At 40.1% G+C, this 23,600-nt stretch overlaps 1 protein-coding gene across 1 annotated transcript in view; it reads left to right on the plus strand.

The window, feature by feature from the left end:
• The first annotated feature begins 810 nt into the window (after nucleotides 1-810).
• LOC134002160 (uncharacterized) overlaps nucleotides 811-23,600 on the plus strand; it is a 48,611-nt gene continuing 25,821 nt past the window's right edge. Inside the window, exons 1-13 of the mRNA XM_062441445.1 lie at nucleotides 811-826; nucleotides 4,951-5,026; nucleotides 6,480-6,520; nucleotides 7,125-7,247; nucleotides 7,319-7,375; nucleotides 9,484-11,458; nucleotides 13,497-13,670; nucleotides 14,318-14,485; nucleotides 15,563-15,736; nucleotides 20,439-20,612; nucleotides 21,514-21,687; nucleotides 22,417-22,590; nucleotides 23,104-23,277. Of these exons, the coding sequence (XP_062297429.1) occupies nucleotides 6,481-6,520; nucleotides 7,125-7,247; nucleotides 7,319-7,375; nucleotides 9,484-11,458; nucleotides 13,497-13,670; nucleotides 14,318-14,485; nucleotides 15,563-15,736; nucleotides 20,439-20,612; nucleotides 21,514-21,687; nucleotides 22,417-22,590; nucleotides 23,104-23,277 (3,407 nt within the window). The 5' untranslated portion in view covers nucleotides 811-826; nucleotides 4,951-5,026; nucleotide 6,480. The remainder of the gene's footprint in view (nucleotides 827-4,950; nucleotides 5,027-6,479; nucleotides 6,521-7,124; nucleotides 7,248-7,318; nucleotides 7,376-9,483; nucleotides 11,459-13,496; nucleotides 13,671-14,317; nucleotides 14,486-15,562; nucleotides 15,737-20,438; nucleotides 20,613-21,513; nucleotides 21,688-22,416; nucleotides 22,591-23,103; nucleotides 23,278-23,600) is intronic.

The raw sequence follows: 23,600 nt of genomic DNA on the forward strand, positions 1-23,600 counted from the left end.
AATTTCATTTATTTTATTCTATTTTTGTTGGGGTTTTTGTTTTGTTTTTTGTTTTGTCTTTTCTTCTTGTTTTTAACATTTTAATTTCATTTACTTGCCTGCCTTATCATTTTCCTTATTCATGTATTTGTTGTATGTACTCTGTACTGTTTACATATTATTGGACTCATAGAACTGTTCACCTTTGAGTGGGTCGGGATTGTGGGAGGGGTAAAAAATGGGGAAAAATGTTGGAATGGAAGTCCTCTATGTCACGTTGTACTGATGTGTTGCTACCTGTGGAATTGCTTCCAATAAAGAAAGTTATCAAAAAAAAAAAAATACTTTTGTTTTCTTCTTTCTTTCTTTGTTTATTTATATTGAAGTGAGGAATTGGTCATGAAGTGTAACAGTTGTTGCTGGCAGAGGGACCTCACGTATTTATTAGAAAATAACAGTTTTTAGTACAAAGATAAAGTCTTCGTGTCTGTTTGTACCTGATGTCAACACACAGTCTACACCAGTGGTCTCCAACCCTGCTCCTGGAGAGCTACTGCCCTGCATGTTTTAGGTATCTCCTCACTCTAACTCGTTATCAAGCAGCTGAGGCTCGTCAAAGGGCTTGATAACGAGTTGATTATTAGAATCAGGTGTGTTAGAGTGAGGAGATACCTAAACCTAAAACATGCAGGGCAGTAGCTCTCCAGGAGCAGGGTTGGAGACCACTGGTCTACACCCAACCACAGGAAAGAAGGGAGGAGCAAACACGGAAAAACCCTCACAGTTCAAACGTGTTTAGTCTATTTGAACATCGACCAGAAAGAGGAAAGCAGCAGATCTGCCGCAGGTGAGAGTTTTCAGATTTATTGTTTAGTTCATTAAACTGTCAGAAAAAATATGAAATCACACTGTTTATGTCTCCAAACGCTGTTCCCTTTTTCATTTCCTTGTTTCTGCGTCTTCACTGTTGATACTACTACTGATAGTAGAGGAACCTCATTGTGGCAAAAAGAAACAAAACTAGTTCGTTTTGCTAAATCTCTATTTTATTATTGTAAGAGTGAAATTGGGTTATGTGCATTGCGTAAACACAGGTTTAAACATTAAGCAAACGTAGGTTCTCGTTTTCATACTTTCATTTGCAAACTTGTTTTCCACTTTTTCGAGACACGGAAGCAGCAGCGATTGTACTGTACTGTAGTTTAGTGTACTGTACTGTAGTTTAGTGTACTGTACTATACTGTAGTTTAGTGTACTGTACTGTAGTTTAGTGTACTGTACTGTAGTTTAGTGTACTGTACTGTACTGTAGTTTAGTGTACTGTACTGTACTACAGTGTAGTGTAATAAATGTAGTGCAGGGCCGTCGCGGGGGGGGGGGGGGGGGGGGGGGGAACTGTGCGAACTTGAAATGCGAGGCCCTGCTCTTTGACATGGATCTACTTCACGCATAATCCCGCTGCAATACGTTTTTATCAAGTAGGATAATACAGCATAGTCATGCACATAGTCTCAGATATGACGTTTTGCTATTTATTTCAACTGTGCAACGAGGGGTTTTACAGTCAGCTCAGTCACTTTATTATATTTAATTCTTAATATACATTCATTTTCATTACAACTATACACAACTCATTATTTACTGGACTGTAACTATAACAAATGAGATGCGTAAATTGGGCAGAAACTGATCATGTCAGAGTCACTTTCCTTGCTTTCTTGGCCTCAAACTCAGCAATAAGATCTTTATGATCCAGTTTGGGTGCAATGTCCTTTTCAATTGAGAGCAGGGCAAGCCCGCACAGTCTGTCCTGTGACATGGAGGTGCGCAAATAGTTTTTTTATTAGTTTCAACTTTGAAAAGCTTCGCTCGCCCGATGCCACCGTTACTGGAAAAGTTAATAGGATCCTGAGCGCAATCTCACAGTGAGGGAAAGTTCCTTCAATCCTTTTGAGGCAACAACGTGTTTTAAGTGTTTTAGTTGTTCCCTTTGGGATTATCTCTCGAAGGATCCTCAACTCCTCGAAGAGGTCCTGTGCATTTATATCCTGAGATTCGGATGTGCATCACTGTCTCGTGCATTGTCTTTGCAGGTCAGTCTCCTCCATTTCACACAGTTTGGTCAGATCAAAAAGAAATCCAAACATGTTGCCAAACTCCTGCGTTTGTTTAAAACGGGTATGGAGAGCAGTGAGAGCCTGGTCCACTATCACATTAAAATAGTCCGTTATAGACACCTGCTCTGGGTCTGGAGTATATTCATTTCCATTTTCATCACGTTTGCGTTTCACTCTCCGTGTTGCTTTTATTACAGGTTCCGTGTCCATATCAGAAGCAATCTCTGTTGCAGTAGCTTTTACAGACACACATCCAGTGTCTCTGTATTTTTGCATGAAGTGAATTAATCCATCTAGCTGCGATAAGGCCACGTCAGGCTGCATGTCCTTTGACTGGAGTGTCTTACTGACGGTGTTCACGGCAAACTAAATATCATACCATATCACCATAGACATGATACATTCAAAGCTTTGCATTTCATTAGCCAGCGACTTGGCTTCACTTTTAATTTTGGGTTCTCTGACACTTCGAGCAAAGCATCCTTAATATCACTTGTTTGATAGCGTATTGCTTTTACACTCTCTACCCAACATTCCCACCCGGTTTAACCGTGAGATCCGGGACTTTTGCTTGGAGTATTTCCCACCGTTTAGGAGAGCCTGCGAATATGGTATAAAGTCGTTGTACAATACCAAAAAATGACATTGCTTTTGGACAGCATTTTGCCATATCTCCCAGTGTTAAATTCAGGTTGTGGCAACCGCATGGCATGAAGTAAGCCTGTGGATTGAGACGCAGAATATGAGCTTGGACTCCCTGATTTTGTCCTTTCATATTCGCCCCGACAGTCATTTATGCTCAGTCCAAGAAGGGCCTCTAGTTCCGCCAAGAGTGCTTGATAGTCCCTCTCCAGTTTGGTTGTTCACTGGGAATCAGCCATTTGCTCCTGATGGCTCATATCCAGTGTGCAATCAAGAAGCACAGAGAAATATTTTGCTCTCTTTGTGTCATTCACAATATTTTTTGACGTTTGTGGCCATAAGAGAAATGAACTCATTTTGGATCCAAGTCATAGATAATGTGTATGAGTTTCCTTATTTCTTATGCGTCTGACATGTTCTTGCATAGTGGGATCAAATTTGGCAATCATCTCTATTAATCCCAAAAAGTTACCATTCTTCTCTTCATAAAGCTTTGAATTAGTTCCTCGAAATGCCAAATTATGCTCAGAAATACTGCACAGCAGCTTAAATGCGTGTTAAAACGTCCTGCCAGTGTGCTTTTCTCTTATCTCTCTTTGATGTGACTCGTCTATAGCTGTGTGTGTATCTAATCTTCGTTTTGTCTCCATCCATTTTGCGGCATGTGTGATATGATCAGGGGATAAAAAATAAAAAAACCAGCAGGATTGCAGGTGCGAGGCCCTGTGCGGTTGCACAGTTCGCACAGTCCATGCGACGGCTATAATAATAATAATAATAATAATGCATTTTATTTAAAGGCACCTTTCAAAGCACTCAAGGACACCTTACAAGGCTCATAAAACACAACAACAGAACATCAAACAATATAAATCAGGTAACATTTAGTACAAAGATAAAGAATAATTATGAATGTGACTATAAAGCATCAGTACAATAAATAAACAAGAACATGATGCATAGTTAGTGTGAGACAGAGTATGAATACTGAATAGGTGCGTTTTCAGGCGGGATTTAAGGGGGAGTCAGAAGTGTGAATGTCTGGTGGGAGAGAGTTCCTGAGGCGGGGGGGCAGATCGGCTGAAGACTCTTGACCCCATGATGGTAGTTAAGTTGGCAGATGGGGCAAAGAGCTGGTTGGCAGAGGAGGATCAGAGAGTGAGGGAATGTTGGCTATGTAGGCTACTGTACTGTAACTGTACTGTACTATACTGTAGTGAAGTGTAATAGTGTAGTGTAGGCTACTGTATTATACTGTACTGTACTGTAGTTTACTGTATTGTACTGTAGTGTAGTGTAGGCTACTGTATTATACTGTACTGTAGTTTACTGTATTGTACTGTAGTGTAGTGTAGGCTACTGTATTATACTGTACTGTACTGTAGTTTACTGCAGTGTCATTGAGTCTTTCAGCTGAGATGACTAGCACTACCTGCCTCTGAAACAAAAAGAGAGATTTCACAATAAACGACACAGATGTTCTGTATCTTGTGTCTGTTTGTTGGATTTAACATCCTGAGACTCAAGTTTTTGTTTGGTATGCATTCTTGATTTCTCCTGGATATTTGGGATCATTAGGACCCGATAAGTAAAAACTAAGCATAGTCTTTGAACAGGAAGTAGTTTAGTCCTCATATGGGGGCAATGGGTTTATTTTACTGTGTAACACAATTAATTAACCAGTGTATAAAACTATTTATTTCCTTTTTTACACTTTCCCTTTGCATGAACAATAAGAAAGTCTCAGTGTCTTCGAACAAGTACTTCCTGTCCTAGCTTGCTGCTCTTGCCAAAATTAATCAAATTTGGATAGCATGTCAAACTACTAACGTTATTAAGCGTAAACCATACAATTGATACCATAAAAAGGTTTTGTACCTGCTCCACTTTCATCTGGGGATCAGCTGTTGATTGACTTGGCCAAGATGCCTGCTATCTCATTTCTACACAGATTTTTATACTGTGTTGTGCTTTTGCTGTCACTAGGTGGCACAAACAGTGTGTATGATCGAAGACAACAGGTCAAAGTTAAGCAGAATTAAGTATAAGGTCCAGCAAATGTAATGTCACCATATGAGGACGCAGGGTTGCAGGAGGTTAAACCAGAGTCAGAATTTCTTTTCAATGACTAAAAATCAAGATTTTAGTTACAGTAAAGTCAACTAATGAGAATGTACTAACTGGTTTTATTATGCTGTGTCTGTGTCTCCAGTATGTAGGTTTACCTAAGAAACTGGGCCGGAGGAAGAGGACGTATCAGAGTCTGAAGCTGGACCCTCAGACGGAAAGTAAGAAACTGTTTCTAATGAGAACAGAATTTCATTTTAGTAATTTACCTTAATGTGAGCAGGAACCTTTACTTCCCTTAATCATACATTTAACTAAAAAGGGAACCTTATCTTTGCATAGAGGACATTTTCTGAGTTGATGTATATTTCACCAAAACATGTAAATATTATTATTGCTGGTCTGTGTTTGTACATTAGGATTCACCTGATGTTCTTTTGTGTATTTACTATTCAATCAAACACAATAGGTTTGCAATGAAAACATTTTATTTCAGAGCAAAACTAATAAATTAAATTAAATTAAAGATAAATTTGTGATTAAAAAAAACAAACAACTTTTGTTTTAATCCAAAAGTTTTGATTGCTGTTGAGCTGAAGGTACACTGGACAATGTAAAGATAAGTCTCAATCAGAATGACAGCTTGACAACATCGAGAGAGGGAGATTTAAAGTCCATAGAGAAGACAGTGGAGAAGAAGTCAATGGACAGATATGTTTACACATAACTTCTGTCTTTAGTAATGGCAAGAATATTATGTTTGAACTGGTGCATGTAGCTTGCCTTTGTTTAACGATCTGTGTTGTTGTAATGGGAGTAGAGACGTTCAAGGTTCAAGGTTCTCTCTTCATAGTTCCCTCAAAGGAAAATGAGTTTTGCAATCAGGGTCCACATGAAAACAGAAAACAGATACACATAGACAACATTCACAAACCATCAATACAATAAAAACCCAGAGCTAGTGCAGGAAATGGACATCAGTGTGTTTACGTGCAAATGTGCAAATAAAACAGCTAGAGTGTTATCTGTTGTTGAGCCTATCAGTAGAACTTCTGATGAAGCAGACATGAAATCTCTCTATCCTTCTAATAGTTATGTTAAAATCATGACCTGAAGGCAAAAGCTTAAAGCCACTCTGGTGTTGATGGTGCTGGCAAACTAAAGTAGCATTAGCCTTCTTAAGAACCTGCCTGTAATAAATGTCTGAGTGCTTTGCTCTGTTTCCTGCTACAAATCTTACTGCTAACTTCAACAAGACTTCCAAGTCTGTTCTTATTGGACTTGTTTAGATTGCCATCCAGGCAATAATACAAAACAGATTCATTAAAACATTTCAAAAGAGGGGTCATCATCTCAGTAGAACCATGAAAAGAGAGAAAACATGACTTCAAGGTGTGTCTTCCATCTTGCAGCGTAGGTCCGACTGAGGAGATTTCAGCTCAACAACAAACTCAACTTTTGTTTTTGAGTCACATTTTAATCATAAAATTATTGTACTTGCAATAAAACATTCTTTGGTTGCAGTATTGATCATTTTACTCTGAAATCTATTGTTTTGATTGTAAACCTGTTATATTTTATCAGTTATCTTAAATAAAGAGGTAGAGTCTGATTATTTGAACTCTCTTTATAAGACCGTCCAGATAACTGCTATGTGTGTATTTATTCCTACAGGATGGAGGACAGACAGAACAGTGCTACACCTGATGAAGGATGTGAGTATTGAGACTGTGACTAGTTCAGAGTGTGATTGTAATGTAACAGAATACACATCAAAAGACAACTAGTTGAGATTGTGTCTGTGGATCCCTGTGAAGTCTGTTTCTGACTAACAACAGCTTCTGTTCCACTTTGATTGCCTCATGATGTCAGAGTGAAAACAGTCCTGAGTTAAAACCACACAGGAGGTTATAGTGTCCAATCATGTATTCAAAGGTTTATGAGACGCCAAAAGGCTGCAGAGTGATTTATTATACTCAGACAGGATTTTAAATCTTGGGACATTGTCATGGTGGAACTCTTTTGTTGTGACAATTGGGACACAAACCATCGAAATCTGGTGTTGAAGTTACAAAGTATTACACCAGAAATGTGTTTTTGCATGTATGTGATTTGAAAACACAGGTTCTTGATGGATGAAGTCATGTTGGCAGGAAATTTGACTCAATATCACAATCATTAAGAGTTCAAAGCAATAAATAAAGACTTATAAATAAAAGGTTTGGCGATCAGTTCACAAATGTATTCCTTAAAATGTTCTTTCATGTACTGTGTTTTTGTAACAAAACAGCTGAAATTGACTTTTGTGGTTTCTCTCAGCGTCAGTTTCCTCTCGTCAACCCAGCATATCCGCTCAGACTGGAGGCATTGTGGTCGCTCCTCCCATCATCAACTCAACTGTTGCCGGTGACGTAATCATCCACGTCAACTCACCTGGCCAAGGTACATAAATAAATTGACTGAGTAAATGGAAATTGGACTTGGGCTGTTCTGATGTTCTTCTTCTTTGGCAGGGTCTGCCAGTTCAAGCCATGGCACTGCAGACATCAGTGGTGCTCTGCAGCCCCAACGTGAGTCCTTTTTACTTCCCCATATTCCCATCACATTTAGATACAGCATTTATGTTACAAAGGAATCCACCAGGAATGTGTTTTTGCATGTATGTGATTTGTCAACACAGCTTCTGGCTGAATGATGTCATGTTTCATTGCAGTAAAAGTTGAACCATGTTTAATGTTTTCTCTGGATGAGCCTGTGTTGTGTTTCTGTAGCTCACTGTGATGCTGCACTGCCTCTATTCAGATGAATGAGAGAGCTACGTTTTTCATACAGAGCTAATGTCTTAAGGACTGAACACAGCTTTAAAAAGTGTCAGATCCATCTTTGCTGAAGCCCTAATATCTCAAGCTGGTCCTGGATATTTCAAACCTTTATTTGCACTGTGCATTAGGAATTATTGCAATCAAAAAATCTTTAGAGCAAGGTTTGCAATTTTGTTAAATATGCTTTATTTGGTGTCAAGCAGAGCGTTAGATGTTCAGATAGATATGTTCCTCATGTTCGTACGTTAAACATGAAGCTGCAGCCAGCAGACACATAGCTTAGCTTATTGTAACATAAAATCTGAAAACTCCCTGTAGAGTCAGAGATTGATGTTAATTTGTGAGCTTTAGAGGTGCTGGTAGGTGGATTTTATTACTTTTGGACAGAACTCAGTTATATATAATTGTGAGCTCAGTATTTTGGTCTTTTAGTCAGACAAAACAAGACATTTGACAACATCACCTTACACTCTGGGGAATCATAATATATATATATTGTTTAGAGTTTTCTGATATTTTATTCTGCTGTGTTCAGATCTTTTAGGACTGTTGGGAAAGATGATGTGTTGCTTCAAAGCAAGAAGATCATTTAAAATGTCGTGTTGACGATTTGTGCAAAACAAGACAGTTTGTTCCACTGCAATGATTCAAATAATAGAATTTTTTTAAACTTTCAGTAAATCCACTTCAGCTTTGGCTTTAGTACACTTTTTGTATCTGTGCATACACACATTTATTAACACACACACACACACACACACACACACACACACACACACACACACACACGCGCACACACACACACACACATTTATTTTTCAATACACACATACATGCACACCACACTCTGACAATGAGTGGATGTGCCAGGTCATTTTGGATGCAACCACATTTTTCATTGGTCTGCTGTGCTTCATAATACAGGACAAGCAGGACTGGGGAAAATTGCATTGTATTCTCCCATAGGTAAAATAAAGCTAAATGATGTCATCTGATGAAAATAAACTACAATTTTGAAGCCCTGGCTCTAAAATGACAGCCAAGAACACAGATGTATGAAAGAGAATTTTTTTGGCAAGGGGGGGGGGGGGGGGTGTCAAAAAATTTAGTTATAATGGATTTCAATGAGGACATTTTTGTCCTTAAGGAAACCAGAGGAACACTTTTGTTTATACACTGTATTGATTGAAATAAAACAAGAATGTCCTTGGAGAATTTGATGGCATATGTATGAACACAGCCCAAATTATCAAGAAAATAAAAAATGAAAAGTCAAAAATGTCCTTAGTGAGGCACAAAGGGTTAAATAGTTTTCTCTAACATGGGTCCATAGCATGATATGCTGGGTTATACACAGAGATAAAAACCATTGAAAGAATCCATCCATTTCTACAGCACTTGTTCAGGGTTAGGATTGTTGCGTTAAAAGGGAAACAGAACAACCCCAAGATCATTGTTTCCTGTTCACTTCAGGCAAGACTGCACATTAAATTTTGACATGTTTTTTTACCACATTGTTTCTCTAATAATAAATCAAATAGCTATATATATATATCTATCTATCTGTCAAGCAGCCCTCAGACAGTGTTACATCATTCTGAGGGATTGTATTTAAGAAAGCTAAAAGATGTACATACATCTATCTGGCATTCTTCAAGAATAAGGGATAGAAGAATATGGAGAAATCTGATTTGGTGCGTGTGCACACATTGCAGTAACCACATTACCACTCTGCATGTTCACAAGTCCTCTGATTATCCAAATAACCTGGTTTCACTGAGTAATCTGATCACATGAACACATGTACACACAATGATAGACAAGATCTTTTTTTGTTTTTTCTTCACTTACAACAGAAAGTGACCAACATGAGGTTTTGAAGGCACATAAGGGATGTCTGGAGAGTAAATATCAACATCAAGAAAATAAAGCAGAAAATGCAAATGAAGCCCTCATCAACGATACCTTCACTGACCTCCACATCACAGAGGGAATGACTAACATTAACACCCAACATGAGGTGTGGCAGGTTGAGAGAGTTTCAAAGATGAAGTCCTGCCATGATACTTCAATCAAGTACCACGAAATCTTTACAGCCTTACCTGGCAAAGAGAAAAACATCAGAGTCGTTCTGACGAATGGCGTTGCTGGTGTTGGAAAAACCTTCTTAGTGCAGAAGTTCATTCTGGACTGGGCAAAGGGCTTGAAAAACAAAGATATCACTCTAGTGATTCCACTTTCGTTCAGGGAGCTGAACCTGAAAAAAGATAAGCAGTTCAGTCTGCTCGACCTGATCCATGCATTCTATCCATTAAAGAAGCTCACAGCAGATATGCTTGTTGCCTGGAAAGTTTTGTTCATCTTTGACGGCCTCGATGAAAGCAAATTTTCACTGGATTTTGAGAACGATGAGGTCGTTTCTGTTGTCACACAGATGTCAGTCAGCGTGCTGTTGACAAACCTCATCAAGGGGAAGCTGCTTCCCTCTGCTTTCATCTGGATAACTTCCCGACCTGCAGCAGCCAATCAGATCCCTCTGACATTTGTTGACAGGGTAACAGAAGTACGAGGCTTCACTGACGCCCAGAAGGAGGAGTACTTCAGGAGGAGATTCAGTGATGAAAAGCAGTCCAGCACAATCATCTCACACATCAAGACATCCAGGAGCCTCCGTGTCATGTGTCACATCCCAGTCTTCTGCTGGATCATTTCCTCAGTTCTGGAGCACATGTTGACTCCAGACCAGAGAGAAGAGCTTCCCAAGACCCCAACTAACATGTACTCACACTTCCTGGTGGTTCAGACAAAGAAGAAGAACAAAAAGTATGATGAGGGACATGAGACGAGTCCACAGGAGCTGACGGAGGTGGACAGGAACCTTCTTCTAAACCTGGGGAAGCTGGCGTTTAAACATCTAGAGAAAGAAAACATCATATTCTACAGAGAAGACCTGAAGAAGTGTGATCTTGATGTCACAGAGGCCTTGGTGTATTCAGGACTTTGTAAAGAGCTCCTCAAATGCGATCCTTGCCTCGACCCTCAAACAGTCTACAGCTTTGTTCATCTGAGTGTTCAGGAGTTTCTGGCTGCAGTCTACATGTACCACTGTTACACCAGCAGGAAGAAGAAGGTACTGGAGGACTTCCTGGGGAAAAAATGGATGCATGAAAACAGTGATTCATCCCAGGATGCCTCCCAAAAGAGAGCCTGGGAAGAACTGCTGGGAGATGTTGGTGATGTGGATCATGGTGATGACGATTATGACGATGATGATAATGATGACGATCTTGATCATGATGACGTTGATGATAACCATGGTGACAACAATGACAATCATGATGATGATGACAGAGATGACAGACACAATAACCATTACCCATCTCTGGATGTCTTCCTGAAGAGAGCCATGGAGAAATCTCTCACAAGTAAAAATGGCCGCTTCGACCTGTTTGTCCGCTTCCTTCATGGCCTCTCTCTGGACTCCGACCAGACTCACTTAGGAGGTCTGCTGGGTCAGACAGACAACAGTCCAGAAATCATCCAGAGAGTCATCAACAACCTGAAGAAGATGAATACTCGAGATATCTCTCCTGACAGAAGCATCAACATCTTACACTGTCTGATGGAGATGAACGACCGCTCACTACATGAGGATATTGAAGAGTTCCTTAAGTCATCAGAAGAACTCTCTGAGATCCACTGCTCAGCTCTGGCCGACATGCTGCAGATGTCAGAGGAGGTTCAGGATGAGTTGGACCTAAAGAAGTACAACACATCAGAGGCAGGAAGACGGAGACTGATCCCAGCTGTGAGGAACTGCAGAAAGGCTCAGTAAGTCCAGATGTGATTCATATTATTAATCAGTGCAGATGAGTATTTAGTTCTTCAAATACAAACAATCACATTTTCTTATTATTAAAATAGTTATTTACTTTATTATTATAGAAATTATGCCAGCTATAGTTAGTCTCAGATGTTCTTGAGCTGTTTAAAATACTAGAGGCTGTGGTCGGGATTTTATTATGGCAGTATTGTTATGTCCTTAGTCGTCCTTAGGAAACCTGAACGCAACACGTTAATAGCGGCCCCACTTCTCTCAGTCCCAGGAACGGCCAGCCCAGCATCCACCAGAGTTTACAATGTAGCATTTTATTGTTGCCAATTTCAGAGATGAGCATTGTCCAAAATAACAAACAAAATAATCTAATCCCAGACCCTAAACTCCCCTAACAGAAAATAAATTGAAACAAAAAGGCAAAACTCAAACCAAACTCCTAACTGAAAAACAGGAGAAAAGGAATACACCACAAAAAGGGCTTCTCACGCCTATGACTCGGACTGCTACTTTTAAGTCAACTATTTACAATATACAAGAGGTTATTATTTTCTTGCAATAAACACCTCACAGTCTTATCATACAACTCTGCATCAGTCAAGTTCTCTTAACTGATATCCAATTCTAAGCTCAGCAGGTGGGCCATTGTTGGGAATGGGAGAGAAAGAAGAGGGGCGTCAGCTGGTGTTTAAATGGTCCGCTTTAGCAGTCAACCTGTTGCCCAGGCCAATCAGGCAGCACCACCTGCAACTCACTGACACACCCACACACACAGAAGGCACACTACAACACCAATTACCAAATGACCATGGGTCACAACAGTATTTAAGCACGAAATATTAACACAATTATAAAAACATTCACAGTTATTTACTTTGGTTGTGGGGTTATGATTCAATATGATTTTTGGGTGGGGGGAAAGAAAGGTTGAAAATAACATTTTGGTCCTCTACTTTTAAAAATGTAATCATTCAACAATGGTTCATTGGCTGGAGCTATTACTGAAAAAGTTAAGTACTACTGGAAAAGTTTGGTTTTGCAGCAGTGGAAAAGGAAAACAACCTTTCTGTTTCTTGCATGGAGTCAGAATACCTGAAAACAGGTATTTTATGATAATTTATGGTCTAACTGTGAATAAAGTAGTTCTAACTAACTGCTTCAGTATTAACAGTGTCAGGTTTAGATATGAGCTATATGGGCACACACAGAGGGGTTTTCTATTGGTTTTGCATGTCATGTTAATGATAAAATGTCACAGTGTGGGTCTATTAACCATGTTGGAGTCGGCGACTTAGGTCTAGTTGTAGTTCGTGAACTAGGAGGCTTCTGCGTGCTGAGAAGATCTCACAGGTGGGGCCAGTGGTAGTTTGACCTCAGGTCTCTCCACTGAAAGTCCAAGGTAAGAGGAATGGGGGAATCTAGTGCAACTAATTTTGTATGGTAGCCTACTGATGCAAAAAGTAAAGTCATACTACCAAATAAAACACAATTCACACTGTGAATATGTTTGTGAAATCTTTAAGAATAATATGAAATCAGTATGCACTTAGTTGACACTGCTGAAGGATGGGCAATGTTGATTTATAAGTGTGTTTGTGTATTTGTGTGATATCGGGTTTTTTTTTTAATCAATGTGTTATATAAAATAACTTGGTGTTTTGTAATCGCTGAATTTCAACAGTTAATCGTTAGTTAACAGTTAATTGCATTTTTTATTGCATGTTTAAAATTCTATTTTGCATTTCACAACAGTTTTTAAGTCCATATTAACAATGTAAAACAATTCATACCAGTGTATCTTGATTGGGAATCAAATGAATGCAAAAAAGCTACTTCATGAACTTGACTTTTGGATTTATTTTCAAATCAAGAGAAGTGTAATTTCTATAATTAATCATTTTAAACGTGATACAAAATGTGATTAACCCATGAAAATCCAGGATTAATCACAACTTTTTTTTAACAGCTCTAGTATAGTTTAGTGTAATCTCTTCTTTCATGATAACATATGTTGTAAAATATGTTTCACGACAGACTTTCTGACTGTGGGCTGTCAGAGACTCACTGTGAAGTTGTGGCCTCAGCTTTGTATTCTGATCCATCCCATCTGAAAGAGCTGGACCTGAGTGACAACAACCTGCAAGATTCAGGAATGAAGCTGCTGTCTGCTGGATTGGAGAGTCCACACTGTACACTGGAGTCTCTAAGGTCAGTTGTCAGCCTGTTATTTATTTATTTTTTTTAAGATTTATTTTGGGCCTTTATTTTAGTTTGTAAGTGGCAGAGAGGCTGACAGGAAAGAAGGAGAAAGAGAGAGGAATGACCTGCAGCACAGGTCCTAACACTAACCCGGGCCATATTCGAACCAGGGACGCTACGATTATGTGGCATCGATCTAACCATTCGACCACCAGGGTGCTCTACCTGTTATCTTTTTGGTATTACATTTAAAACTTTGAAGCTTCAATACATTTCTGGGATATACTTTAGCACAAATCTGTTGAATTTCATTTTCCACCGTCAGAATCTAAAGTTCTGTGTAAAATGACTTCTTAATTTTAAATTAATGAGGCTTTCGCACTCAATTACACCCTGCAATGGAGGGAGTGCAACTCAAAGAAAATATTGTACTAAATATAAAACTTTGGTAGACACTATAAATAGGATTGTATGAACATTTCATGTCACAGGATTATCATGGCCGAATTATTTGGGATTCACGATATCCTGATAGTCATCAAAATAACACCCTATAATGGCACTAAAACATACTGTAATCACTTTACCTTACATTTAGTTAAAAGCTAATTTGGATTATAAATTGATTTTATCTTCATCATTTGTTCTTTATTCAGGCTGAGTGGCTGCAGTTTGTCAGAGATCTCTTCTCTTGCATCAGCACTGAGGTCCAACCCCTCCCATCTGAGAGAGCTGGATCTGAGTGGAAACAACCTGCAGGATTCGGGGGTGAAGAAGCTGTGTGATTTTCTGAAGAATCGAGACTGTAAACTGGAGACTCTGAGGTCAGACAATGTCTTTTAATTCTGTCAGTTACACATTGGGTGTTTATGTTAAGAGCACTGTAGTCCCTCCCTTTACACAATCCACATACATCAGCCCTCCAGAGCCCTTAGGTCAGCTGATCAGATGGTCTTGGATGTTCCTCGATCCCTCTTAAAAACTAGAGGAGATCGAGCCTTTGCAGTTGTGGCTCCCACTCTGTGGAACACATTAGCTTTCACTGTGCGGACTGCAAACAGCCTCTCCACTTTTAAAACACAACTTAAAACCCATGTGTTCACTTTGGCCTTTGGCGGAGTATAGCCGCTTTTATTGGGTCTTTTATCAGTTTTATTTCTCTATATTATTTCGTTTTTTATTGCTTTTATTGCGTGTTTGTTTTTATTATTTCTGCTTATTTTACTGTAAAGCACTTTGGTAGGCCATTGACTGTTTTAAATGTGCTATATAAATAAAGATGACATTGACATTGGAATTCTGCATTGCTGTAAATTTTGGCACAATAATTATAACATTTACAGCAACTTGATATCGGCTGCAAGTATCGGTCATCTGCCTCCTTGACCTACTAATTATCAGTATCCTAATCAACAGTCTTATAAAAAAATAATTTTAAAGTTAGCAATAGTGAAATTACAATGAAACAGGGACAGTCATGTCTAGCAGTAGTGAAAGTCTGAAATTTCATTTTTTTTAAAATAAAAAATAAAGATACTCAGACAGTAACAAATATAATATCCAGTATTTACTTGTTTCAACAGTTCTATTATGCAGTGTTTGCACTGACAGAAATATGTAAACACAAGGATGCATCCAGTTTTTATGATGACACCATTCCACTAAAGTCAGAACATGTTTATTGAAGTAGCAGCATGTTGTCATTAACATAAACAAGAACTCCTTTTTACTGTTTGTAACAGTTTTTAACCTGCATCCTGTTGGATTCAGGTGTTTGGAGTTTCCATTTTCTAGACTTCAATATTCTAAACCTTCTTCAGCTCTGAGCTGACTATGAAACATTGAATGATTTCAAGCAGAAACTTTGCCTTCTAAAATGTGGTAATTAATTCTTTATTCAGATTGAGAGACTGCAGTTTATCAGAGAGCAGCTGTACTTCTCTGATCTCCGTTCTGAAGTCCAACCCCTCCCATCTCAGAGAGCTGGATCTGAGCGGAAACAAGCTGCAGGATTCAGTAATGAAGCGGCTGTTCTTCTTTCTGAAGAGTCAACACTGTAAACTGAAGACTCTGAGGTCAGTTCACTGTCTGTCTGTTACTACTGTTGATTTGAAATGTTTAATAACAGGATGTAATTGATGTACATATATAACTTACATTCATAAAGTTAATTTCCTTTGTTCCATATTTTCCTTTTTATATTGTGCAAAGTTTAGTATCTAGAAGGAGTCACATCTGTTTACAGAAGATACTCTAAACTAATACCTGTTTAAAACTCATAAAGTTTACTTGCTGAACACAGTTTCAATCATTTTAATATGTTTAATGAATCACATTTGTTTACTGATATTGATTCTCCAGAACACATCTACAGAGAGACACAGATCAATGCAGGTGTTTAAATTATCAATAAAGTATTTTTTATCAGTGTTGACATCAGAATCATAGTCAGGTTTATTGCAGTATTACAGTTATTATTTATATTATTTATAAGTAGGGTAGCACAAACAAGGAATTTGCATCAGTGTTGTGGTGCAGTCAAACAGACAAAATATACACAAAAGTTTGTAATCCTAAATATAAAAGAGAAAAGAAGATTTAAAAAATAAGTAAAATATATTCTAAGTAAGAAGAGAGTGAGATGTCAAACAAGGTAATTTAACTCAAACATGTGATGCAACAGCTTTTGATGTATTCTGGTGAAGAGGTGCACTTCATTAATTTATCAAACAACCAAAGCAGGCCCCACTAGTCGCCTACCACAACCTGAAAATGAGCGCTAAACTGATCAAGTATACCCTTTCACCAGAGTGCATCGCAAACATGTAAACATGCATGTAGCCCCATTGAAAAAGTTGCACCAACATTTTTTCCAATCAATTCCATGTTGTCCCAGTCTGAATGTTGTGGTGAAATTTGAAAGATGTCTGTAGAAGGTTGCCATTATGACAATCCATAATAACACAATGAGAAAAATCATTCTACTAATTTTAGAGAAACGCTCCTTCAGGGTGTGTACATACACTTCAGTAACCAGGTTACAGTCATCATTCTCCAGTCAGCTGATTTTTTAAATGTCATGAAAACAAGAAACCTGTTTTATGTAATCAGAGGCAGAGATGAAAGAAACCTGGTTTCTGTAATCGGGATTGGGGATTAGAGAAGCTTTTGTTTCCCAGGTAGATTTCTCCTGGAGAACTGTAAACTCTCTATCATGTAACCATGTTTCTAATGATCTTTTTACACACAAGTGTAGCAAAGATGTACTCTGCTTATAACAACAGAGTGGTAGTGGGTCTCCAACAGCCAGTTTCATAGTAATAAGCTCCAGAAAATACTTAAAGCAAGGATACAAACCAACCAACCAATATCATCACAAAGCATTTTTGTGCTAATTGGGAACTCATCTCAACATACAAGGAGACAGGATAGAGGACAGACAGGATACAGCAGACTGGAAGCAGAGGCACAGCAGGGGGCACTCATGTTGCACACAACACATATATATCTCAATCGTAACTTGTACATTATAATCAATTAATACAATATTAAAACAGACAAATGACTAGTAATACATTTAATTCAGTGCACATCCAGTAACAATAGTAAAACACAGCTAGTAATTGCAATAATCCGGATGACCGAGCTTCTCACCCTATCTCTAAGGGAGCGCCCAGCCACCCTACAGAAGAAGCTCATTTCGGCCCGCTTGTACCCGCGATCTTGTTCTTTCGGTCACTACCCAAAGCTCATGACCATAGGTGAGGGTAGGAACGAAGATCATCTGGTAAATCGAGAGCTTTGCCTTTTGGCTCAGCTCCCTCTTCACCACGACGGATCCGTGCAGAGCCCGCATTACTGCAGACGCCGCACCGATCCGCCTGTTGATCTCACGCTCCATCCTTCCCTCACTCGTGAACACCGAGGTACTTGAACTCCTCCGCTTGGGGCAGGATCTCATCCCCGACCCGGAGAGTGCACTCCACCCTTTTCCGGCTGAGGACCATGGACTCGGATTTGGAGGTGCTGATTCTCATCCCGGCCACTTCACACTCGGCGGCGAACCGATCCAGTGAGAGTTGGAGGTCACGGTCTGATGAAGCCAACAGGACCACATCATCCACAAAAAGCAGTGACTCAATCCTGATGTCACCAAACTGGACCCCCTTAATTTCCCTGGCTGCGCCTAGAAATCCTGTCCATAAAGATTATGAACAGGATCGGTGACTAAGGGAAGCGCTGTCGGAGTCCAACCCTCACTGGAAACAAGTCTGACTTATCACCGGCAATGCGGACCAAGCTCTGACACCGGTCCTACAGGGAACGGACGGCCCGTATCAGGGGGTCCGATACCCTGTACTCCTGGAAAACCCCCCACAGGACTCCCCGAGGGACACAGTCGAATGCCTTCTCCAAGTCCACAAAACACATGTGGACTGGTTGGGCAAACTCCCATGCACCCTCTAGGACCCTGTAGAGGGTGTAGAGCTGGTCCACAGTTCCACGACCCGGATGAAAACCACATTGCTCCCCCTGAATCCGAGGTTTGACTATCCAACGGACCCTCCTCTCCAGTACCCCCGAATAGACCTTACCAGGGAGGCTGAGGAGTGTGATCCCCCTGTAGTTGGAGCACACCCTCCGGTCCCTTTTCTTAAAAAGTGGGACTACCACCCCAACTTGCCAATCCAGAGGCACTGCCCCTGATGTGCACGCGATGCTGCAGAGTCGTGTCAACCATGACAGCCCACAGCATCCAGCGGATATCATCCACCCCCGGGGCCCTGCCACTGAGGAGCATTTTGACCACCGAGGTTTACCACCTTGGCGACCTCAGCCCCAGAGATGATGTGTTTCCTTATCGGAAGGCGTGTCGGTGGGATTGAGGAGGTCTTCAAAGTATTCCTTCCACCGATCCACAACGTCCCGAGTCGAGGTCAGCAGCGCACCGTCCCCACCATACAGTGTTAACGATGCACTGCTTCCCCCTCCTGAGACGCCGGATGGTGGTCCAGAACCTCTTCGAAGCCGTCCGGAAGTTGTTCTCCATGGCCTCACCAAACTCCTCCCATGTCTGGGTTTTTGCCTCAGCGACCGCCGCAGCTGCACTCCGCTTGGCCTGTCAGTACCTGCCTGCTGCCTCTGGAGTCCCACAGGCCAAAAAAGGCCTATAGGACTCCTTCTTCAGTTTGACGGCATCCCTCACCACCGGTGTCCACCAGCGGGTTTGTGTATTGCCGCCACGACAGGCACCGACCACAGCACCAGTCGGCCGCCTTGACAACGGAGGCACGGAACATGGCCCTTTCGGACTCAATGTCCCCCGCCTCCCCTGGTACACGGTCAAAGCTCTCCCGGAGGTGGGAGTTGAAACTCTCTCTGACAGGAGACTCTGCCAGACGTTGGGTGTGCCAGGTCTGACTGGCATCCTCCCCCACCATCGGAGCCAACTCACCACCAGGTGATGATCAGTTGACAGCTCCGCCCCTCTCTTCGCCCGAGTGTCCAAGACATGCAGCCGCAAGTCCAACGACACGACTACAAAGTCAATCATCGAAATGCGGCCTAGGGTGTCCTGGTGCCAAGCGCACATGTGGACACCCTTATGCTTGAACATGGTGTTTGTTATGGACAATCTGTGACGAGCACAGAAGTCCAATAACAACGCACCACTCATATTCAGATCGTGGGGGCCGTTCCTCCCAATCAGACCCTTCCAGGTCTCACTGTCCTTGCCAACGTGAGCGCTGAAGTCCCCCAGCATAAGGAGGGAATCCCCAGAGGGAGCACTCTCTATCAGCCCCTCTAAGGAATCCAAAAAGGGTGGATACTCTGAACTGCTGTTTGGACCATAGGCACAAACAACAGTCAGGATCCATCCCCCCACCCGAAGGCGGAGGGAGGCTACCCTCTCGTCTACCGGGGTGAACTCCAACATACAGGCACCAAGCCGGGGGGTGACAAGTATTGCCACCCCTGCCCGGCGCCTCTCACCAGTGGCAACTCCAGAGTGGAAGAGAGTCGCGCACCAGCTCAGGTTCCTTTCTTCACCAGAGAGGTGACATTCCACGTCCCTAGAGCTAGCTTCTGCAGCCGAGGATCGGACAGCCAAGGTCCCCGCCTTCGGCCGCCGCCCAGCTCACGTCCGGGCGAGGGCAACTGAAGACCATATATTGTACTCATCATAAGGGGTCTTTATGAACTACCCTTTGTCTGGTCCCTCCCCCCGGACCTGTTTGCCATGGGTGACCCTACCAGGGGCATAAAGCCCCCGACAACTCAGCTCCTGGGGTCATTGGGACACGCAAACCCCTCCACCACGATAAGGTAGTAGCTCAGGGAACCCATCTAAAGTCTAAATTAAACTAAAACTAAGACACCTGTCTGTAGAATATTCGTTAAATCCAGACATTTTTACGTTGTGACTCGTGAGGAAGAGCTCTGCTTTGTTTGTTCTCTCACTGTGCTGTCAGTCTGCTTCAACACAAACACACAAACCAAGAACACAAAAGAAATGGCCAAAAAGCTGCATATTCTTTTGCTGATACAGTTGAAATCAATGAGCCATGCTTCCAGAATAAGGTTGAGTTAAATGGAAAAATCTTCCTTCAGTCCTCCTTCATGTACACAATTATTTACAGTAAGCAGGTTACTACAGAGAATGTTAACACACTTACTGATTAAAACATTGCACTGTTATACTTAAAATTTAAAATTTGAGCACATCTGATTGGATTATAGATGTATTTTTATCTATATGTTTAATTCTTTATTCAGATTGAGTCTCTGCAGTTTGTCAGAGAGCAGCTGTGCTTCTCTGGTCTCAGCTCTGAAGTCCAACCCCTCCCATCTGAGAGAGCTGGATCTGAGCTACAACAAGCTGAAGGATTCAGAAGTGAAGCTGCTGTGTGATTTTCTGAAGAGTCCACGGGGTGAAATGGAGACTCTGAGGTCAGTCATCATATTTTGCTTCTGTGCTGAAATTAATATGATACGAAAGTTATATTTTCAAGATAAGCTAAAAAAATGTCTCTCTTCACTCTTTCACTTATCTCTTTTCTATCAGTCAGCACTGCACTTCTTGTAATAGCTGAATTTTACTTGATTTTATACATTTTTATTCTATTTTATTATTTATTAAATGTGTAGTGACACTAAATTACAGTCATAAAGTTATAGAGTTAAGCATTAAGAGTTAATCTGATCTAAACTGAGTATCTTAATGGGAAAGTCTTTTTCTTTATTGGTTTTGTCCATAGCAAGTAATGTTGAGCTCCACAATTAAAACCTGTCGTACAATAGATAATTCACTCTGAACTAGGGCTGCAACTAACGATTATTTTAATAATCCATTAATTGGTAATCGATGAATCGGATTAAAAATAATTATTTCCACCCCTTCATTGAAAAACAGAACATTAGTTCAAGTTGACAATGCAGAAAAGTGCACGAACAATATTGCTTGAATGTCCCGGAGCTGTTAAAGTAAATTTAAAAAAAAAACACTTTTTGCATCAGTAGGCTACCATACAAAATTATGTGCGGAACATGATGAGTGACGCATTAATTGCACGACTAAACGAATAGTCGATAATCGATAATGACATTTGTTGCCAACACTTTTTATTGCACTGTTATTGCAGCCCTACTCTGAACAATTGCATCTGTTTTTTCACTTTTTGTGTTTGACAGTTTTTAACCTATATCTTGTTGGGCTCAAGCGTTTGGAGTTTTCATTTTCTGGATTTCAACACTCCTACACCTTCGTCAGCTCTGAACAGATTATGAAACATTTAATGATTTCAAACAGGTACATCATCTTCTAAAGTAACAACATTTATTCTTTATTCAGACTGAAGTGGTGCAGTTTGTCAGAGAGCAGCTGTGATTCTCTGGTCTCAGCTCTGAAGTCCAACCCCTCCCATCTGAGAGAGCTGGACCTGACTGGAAACAAGCTGCAGGATTCAAGAGTGAAGTTGCTGTGCAATTTTCTGAAGAGTCCACACTGTAAACTGGAGACTCTGAGGTCAGTTCACTGTTTCTATTATTGATCTTAAATGTTTAAGAACTTAACCCAAAAGGTCAGAAAGCACATACATAACTGGCATCAAGTTAATTTCCCTTTTTCCATATGTTCACGTTTTATTGTACAAAATGTAGCCTATAAGTTATAAAATATGAATGAGTATTAAAGAAACTTGTTATTAGTTAACCTTAACTTTGTTACATGCGTATATGATGACAGAAAAAGTAACAGCGGAGCAGCTTGAAGAAAGCAGAGATCATTACACAGAGCGATGCAAATCCTATTAAAATCAAACCTGTCCTATTTAAAACGAAGCCTTGTTAAGTCTCAATAAAACTGATACAAACACAAAGCAGCCTGTAGAAGTCTACATAAGTTAGTTTCAAATGTTCACATTTGTTAAATTGTTTATAAGCCTCTCACTGTGCTGTCAGTCTGCTTCAACAGAAAAAAACAAAAATGCAATGGTCAGAAAGCAGCGTCTTTTCTCACTGATAAAGTTGAATTTACTGAGCCACACTTCCAGACTAAGGTTGGGTTTAATGGAGAAATGTGATTACTGACCAGCTTTATGTTCGTAAAGGTTTACAATAACCAGGTTACTATAGAGAATGTAAACACATTGATTGAGGACATACTATAGTAATGTTGAGTTTAAAACCTGAAAACATCTGATTTGATTATAGATAGATTTATATCTACATTCTTTCAAATGTATTCTTTATTCAGATTGAGGTGGTGCAGTTTGTCCGAGAGCAGCTGTGCTTCGCTGGTCTCAGCTCTGAAGTCCAACCCCTCCCATCTGAGAGAGCTGGATCTGAGCTACAACAAGCTGCAGGATTCAGGATTAGAGCAGCTGTGTGTTTTTCTGAAGAGTCCACACTATAAACTGAAGACTCTGAGGTCAGTTCACTGAATGTCTGGTATTATTGATGATCTTATATGTTTAACAACTGAACCTAATTCATGCACCTGTATAACTTACATCCAGAAAGTTAATGTCCTCTGTAGTTAATAAACTTATTTTGGTAAAGAGTCACATCTGTGTTTCTTGTATGAAATATGCCATACAAATTAAGTTATTATTCTTATTATTATTATCATCATTATTATTATCATCATTATTATTATTGATCCTTTAGATCATTCACACAGAGGGACACAGAGATCAATGCAGGTATTTTAAGTATTTTCATGAATGCCTGTGTCTAAATGTTGTGGTGACATTTGGATGATGCCTGTAGAAGGCTGACATTATGATGATCCACAATAACACAATGACAAAGTCACTCTGCTCATTTTAGTGAAAAATTCATTGATGAGAACAAAATAATGTTGAACTACACATTTAAAATCTGAACACATCTGATTGGATTAGAAATTGATTCTTATCAACGTCATATATTCTTTATTCAGATTGAGTTCCTGCAGATTGTCAGAGAGCAGCTGTGATTCTCTGGCCTCAGCTCTGGAGTCCAACCCCTCCCATCTGAAAGAGCTGGATCTGAGCTACAACAAGCTGCTGGATTCAGGATTGGAGCGGATGTATGTTTTTCTGGAGAGTCCAGACTGTAAACTGGAGACTCTGCTGTAAGTTCACTGACTGTCTGGTATTATTGTTGATCTTAAATGTTTAACAACTTAACCTCTTATGCACTGACATTACTGACATCAAGTTAATTTCCCTTCCATATTTTCATGTTTTATTTTACAAAATGTAGTCCATATTTATAAAAGATGACTGCTTATTAAAGAAACTTTATAACATGTCCATTGTTAGTTGTTAACATTAAGTTTGATATATAGAGAAAGTAACAAAATTATAGTATTCATTCTCTGCAACTATCTTGTCTTATAAGGTGTTCTGTTTCAAATTCCAGTTGCTTTTATTTCTTGCTTTCAAAAAAGGAAAA

Source organism: Scomber scombrus, chromosome 20 (assembly GCF_963691925.1).
Source record: "Scomber scombrus chromosome 20, fScoSco1.1, whole genome shotgun sequence".
Lineage (NCBI taxonomy): Eukaryota > Metazoa > Chordata > Actinopteri > Scombriformes > Scombridae > Scomber > Scomber scombrus.